The following is a 6,000-nucleotide window of genomic DNA, read 5'->3' on the forward strand; positions in this document are numbered from 1 at the left end:
TTAACTAACCTAAGGACATCACACACATCCATGCTCGAGGCAGGATTCGAACCTGCGACCGTAGCGGTCGCTCTGCTCCAGACTGTAGCGCCTAGACCCGCACGGCCACTCCGGCCAGCTAAAATTGATCACTTCGCCGTGTGCTGCCCTCTGTCTAAGTCCGTAACACTGAGGACGGCCTCTCATTGTCTTGGTGACTGGGTCCACACTGAGGTACTGATTCTTAACCAGTCTGGGAAAAGTATTCCTCTTATCTGCCGCAGCACCTATGAAACAAAGGAGTAACTCCGCTGTTTTTAGCGTTGGCAAAGCAGTATGTTGTACACAGCGAAAAGTATCTAACTTAACTGGAGACTGATAGTGTGTGTGTTTCAGCTTTATTTTCGACCTCACTGAGCTACAAAATCAAATAAACGAAGTTACGAAAGTAAAGTTTGGTGTAAACCAACAAGCTTCAGATACCAACTTCGTGATATATGTGTAGCTAACACAATTTTTTCCTTAAAGGAAGGTTTACGTGTAAAACCCTCTTTAGATACATAAGAAATTGAACTAATACGGATGGGCAATTAGTTTAAGGGGGTGTGACAGGAAATCGACCCTGTAGTTGCCTGAAGTAATTCACGGACACCATGAAAAACACATTTGTGCATAGCCCGGAAGGTATCATCTTTGCTGTTGTGTTATTCATTCCAAAGACTTGTTAGGTGCAGCTCTCCACGCAAATCTACCCCGTACAAGCCTCTTCACTTCTGAATAACGCTGCAACCTAAATCCATTTGAACCTGTTGTCTCTATTCATACCTTCCCTACTACAATTTTTACCCCTGCTACTTTACACTTACCGAATGCAAACTCGGCATTTGCACTAACGGCGCGGATTTTACGTTCTGCGTTCCGTAATACACGTTCAATGTCTTAGAAACACCTGTGCCAGTTTGGTCATCACTAACTACACCCGTATCAACATAACCTATTATATATATATATGTTTCGAAAATAGTGTAAAGGGGGAAAAGTGACGAAGTTTAGCTGCTGCTGTTATGGATCCCAAATTTCACGGCATGTTGACTCTTGAACGATCCACATAATGTCTATGTGTGCATCCATGCTAATTGCTTTGATTGCTGAGTCATTAAAAAGTTTCTTTACAAAAATATTCATAATGTCTCATATATGCTGTTATAGTTACAGGTTCCATATATAAACAAAGAAAAAAAAAGAGTTGCCTTATGTTTCTTCTCTAACAGTGCCATATAGTAGGAAGTTGAATGCCACTTGATGCTCAACTCATTCGTGATTGATCTTCGGCTGTCTTCATTAGTGTTAAATTCACAACGTGGTAAAACGAAGCACGAGATATTCAGCGTAAGGGCTAACAGATATAGATTCGCCATTTTAATTAAAATCATGTCAGATTATTTTTGGAACATCCCAATTCACTTACTGCTTGAACTATCGAATCCTGAAAAGATAAGTCGCCAGCCAAAAAGCAGCAGAAAATAACATGAAAATCAAGTCACATAATGGTGTTCAACAACAATGGCTGACAGTACACAAAGAACAATAGAAGGCGTGTAACGGAAGTCTGCCTACAAATTATAGGTTTTCATAAGATTGATTGAATACAAATTCAATACGACTAAATATTAATAATGCTCACATTAACGCTTGTATTTACATAAACACAACCGCTGTTCTTGGGTAGCTGCAGTACAGTCGGTATAACATTCCACTTAAACTATGCGTGTCGATTCGTGCTTGTTAACTTCGATTTCGTGTCTCGTCTTAAAAATTCCAGTACTATGTTATTCATTTAAAAAAAAAAAAAAAAAAAAGAAAATGCAATTACACATAAGGGTTCCCAGTACGAAAAACTTTATGGAGGACCTCTTTTTCACCGACGATAAAGCCGTCTGTCAGGAAGTGGACGTAATCTTTTAGATTCTTGTCTTTTTATACGAATCTGATCTTTACTATTACACAGAGATGCATAGTTATCACATTTTGCTGCCTCAAGTTAACTGGACCAGCATGAATATAGTATGAGAAATAAATGATAAATACAAGTGCGAACCGCTTCTGAAGGTCTACTGTATGTCGGTAAACCGCTTAGCGGCCCACAGGAAATTGCGAGTCGCGCTGGGAACCTGAACTGAGGAAGGGTAAGGTCAAACCAATAACGCTGAGCGAAACCCACTGCTGGGTCATACGCTGCGTGCGAGCGCTCCCAACGCACTCCAATATTAGCAGAATTCAAAACCAATGAATAATTTTCGCCCTACTCGTGACAACATGCGAAGCTAGAATGAATAATAAGCAGTGAAAACGCTATCAGTAAAGAAGAGTGTGGCACTGACAAATGACAACGGTCGTACTGAGCAGTGTGTACACTAAACACTACAATATCATGGATTTGTCAGTCCGAAGTCTGCTTTGATGCAACTCTCCTCGCCAGTCATATAGCAGAGCGTAAACACAAGAAAAGCAAGTAGTAAATAATTTCTTTAGACGGCGAATCTATGATGAACAAACGAGACGAAAAATAAGACATTGGGCATCGAACTCTGATTTGTCAGTAGCAGTGTATAGGTTCGATGTTTTAACTATTATTGTTATTAAGATTCTGTCCTGTTTCTTTGCGTGACAACCACTGTACGCGAAAAATGCCTAGGCGCATAGCAGTTAAAACCGTACATTCCTCACATAACGCTATGTGAGCCGTTACGCAGATTGGTGAAAGACATTATATATATATATATATTAACTCATAATTCAGAGGCCAGTGTATAACGTATGACAGGAACTACAAATTTAGTTGGTCCTCCCACACCCTTATTTCTCTTACGGATGTCGCAGGATCTTTTGGAAGTATTATTATTATTATTATTATTTTAAATGAACGTCGTCACGCTGCCTGATGCAGTTGTCCGCTTCTCAGAAGTTTGTTGGCCGGTCCGCTGGTTTGAATCCTACCGGTGTGAAAATTGTAATTTTTATTGTGTGTAAGAGAAGATCAGCCACTATCACATTGTGTGGCACTGCACTGGATAAAACTTCATTCCACTGTGTTCTATATTAAAACCATGTAAAATAGGACGTTAGCTTGGCAATTGGCAATCCACTGGATGCTTTGCGTACAGATCTGTTTGCTAAGGTTTTGATAGTCACTTTCTTTCTTTACTCATTGACTGCAGTAAATTACACAAATTAGTGGTGCACGTACAATTCTGCTGTACAGTTCAATTACACGTATCACAAAATAATCTCAAGATGATTTAGTGAAAAGGCACTTTCACCAGTGCTAAGACAAGAAAACTACGCGGAGATTTATACTACTCGACTGTCTGTTGTGGTCTCAATTTAAGACACTGCAATGCTTTGCTGAAAGTGCAGCAATGTGTAGTAACAATAATTCCATTCTTTTCAGCTGAATGTATCGACAAGAAAAAATATGAAAAATTTTGAATATCAATGCGACTAGTGGATTATATCAACCGTAAATATGAGTTTGGGTAACTACATTCGAGAGTGGAAGTGGTACACGTTTAGGAGAATCAAATACAGCTTGGCGTGTTATTATAAATAAATTATTTAAAATATGATATTCAGAGAACACCTAGAATAGACTAATGCTTCTTGAATGAATATTTCAGTAAAACAAACATTTCGTTGTGTATTGGAACTGCGCGCAACAACGAAACACGGGCTACAGGCTCACCTTTCGTGACCAATGCTCGTACGGAGCTATCCGACAATTTTTTTCACCTACGCCAGCAAGCCAAGCAGGATAACCTCTGCAAAATTCTGAAGTAGGAGAGCTTCTAATAGGGCCGTAAGAATGCTTGCACAGCCCCCCTAGTAACATTATCCACTAAAACAGATTCTGGACCAGCTTCTCGCCTGGGCCCAGCAACAGTACTCATCTGTCAAGTATTTTACTGCTTTCAGATGCGGGTCATACAGTTCGCGCGAACGCAAAAGCTAGAATACGTTAATAAACCATGCTCTAAATTTTCCGTGCTTTGTCAGAAAGTAAATCCCGTTAAAACCGATGCACACATTACAGAACGAAACGAATTTTCTTCGACGGCCTCTCTTTGGCAACAGTAAAAAAAAAAATGTTTTATTTCACCTGTTTATAGTCACGTCATCGCCTCGGTACAATCTGCTTTGTTATGGTCTGGAATAAGTGAGATATTTGAACGATGACGCCAGAAGTTCAGTATGTAAACAAAATAATCGTCTGTTCGTCAAAATCTAATGCAATAGTGTTTAGGTTCAAATGATCTAATTTACTCGCGTCAATAACAGATAAACAATACACGGCAGATGGACGGGAAAACAACATGCATTTTACCAAGCAATTTTCTGGCAACTGAATACAGCGAAAGGCGTATTTTTGTCCCCGCATTCAACGACGGGCCTTTCTAGACCTGGAACTTTTCCAAGTGCACATCAAGGTGTTGGTGAAGCTCGTGCATTTAGCGAACTTCTTGCACCGCTCGCTGTCGTTCATGGCTTATCGCACTTCATTTTTTACTGACAAAACTATCAGAACGCCTGAAATTAAACAGGAGTAGACACGCAATGCTTGAAAGATAGCTAGTGAAAGTCAGTGAGAGTTGAGTAACTATTATCCGATTCGCATTTTTTGCACTTCATGGATCAAAACATTTATTTAGATAAGCACAGGTGATTTAAAAAAATTGTTCTTCTAAAAAGCAGTGGAATAAACTTTAGCTTGCTTTAAGTAGCAAATTCATTTTTTTCCTCATGTGTCAAGCCTTGCACACTGTGTAAATAATTGTGGAACAGTATAATTATTAATTTATAACAATGTCCGCACTGGGAAATTTCTGCTAGTGTCAACGAAACCTAAAATTCACTTTTATCTCTGCGTCTTTCCTGTCAAACAAACACGCTGCTACAATAATCACTACAAATTGTTGAACGAGAAAAACTAGATTTCTGAATTAAACAGTGCGACAAAATTCGTGTGCGTGAAGTTCATACCTCCCTTATTATGAGAACTACTTCAAAACGTCCAAATGGTAACATAATTAGTAAAACACACGATTCAAAGATTGACACCAAGCGTACGCTATACTGGCTCTGTGACAAAACAACAGCGGGCTAACACGACTGTTCGCTCACCTGCAATAACTGTGTCGCTGAGGTCGTATTTCCCGCGGACGAGCGGGAAGTCCTTTAGCTTGCGTCCAGTTAGTCTCAGTTCTCCACTCAGGTGAGCCTCTTCTAAAATTTTTTCCAACGAACGTGTTAACTGACTTTGTAAGTGGCCGCTCATATTCGACGCGACCATCGCCATATTACATTTCTCATCCTTACTGCGCAAAGGTCTGTGGGTAACTGTGACGTCACGGACATGCGTCACTGTTTTGTCGTCTGCTGTATTTGTAAACAGAACCACGTGCTTGCGTACAACTGTAGTCAAACGTGTAACATTTGTTGTTTCTGTGTGTACTTTCGAAAGGGACACACAGTATCCTTTTATCTCCCATAATATATTTGTGATATACCTCAGTACTTATGACGTTTAAGGAACAAGACAGAGAAATCTAATTCCATTGTTGAGTCACTGCGAATACAGGGCGTGTTTTGCATGCTTTCTACAACAATCGAAATAACCCAATGATAAGAATAAAGTTACTAATAATGAAACAGTTTTACACATTTGCATTTTGTAAGTGTTACCTGGGATGCAATAATCATTTCGAAAACTTACTTTGCTGCCATTGTTCAGCATGAATTACCGTATATTGTTATCAGAAATTCAAAACGGTAGTTGGAATTTATACTGTTTCAGTCAGATAAATCGCCATACGCACAAGTCGTCCACTTGAGCTGCATAATAAATTAATAACAACTGTGTATAAATAATTAATGTACGGCCTTTCGGAACTTTACTGTGATATTTAATACATCGACATTTTGGCCTCACATGAGCGGTACCGGTATGAAAAGGTCATCCAGTGG

General features: G+C 39.5%; 1 protein-coding gene across 2 annotated transcripts in view; it reads right to left on the reverse strand.

Moving 5' to 3' along the window:
* LOC126161340 (leucine-rich repeat and calponin homology domain-containing protein-like) overlaps positions 1 to 5,362 on the reverse strand; it is a 365,026-nt gene extending 359,664 nt beyond the window's left edge. For both annotated transcript variants that reach the window (XM_049917103.1, XM_049917101.1), the window contains exon 1: positions 5,158 to 5,362. In XM_049917103.1, the coding sequence (XP_049773060.1) occupies positions 5,158 to 5,332 (175 nt within the window). In that variant the 5' untranslated portion in view covers positions 5,333 to 5,362. The remainder of the gene's footprint in view (positions 1 to 5,157) is intronic.
* Between the last annotated feature and the right edge of the window lie 638 nt (positions 5,363 to 6,000).

The sequence above is a fragment of the Schistocerca cancellata genome, chromosome 2 (genome assembly GCF_023864275.1).
Source record: "Schistocerca cancellata isolate TAMUIC-IGC-003103 chromosome 2, iqSchCanc2.1, whole genome shotgun sequence".
Classification (NCBI taxonomy): Eukaryota; Metazoa; Arthropoda; class Insecta; order Orthoptera; family Acrididae; genus Schistocerca; species Schistocerca cancellata.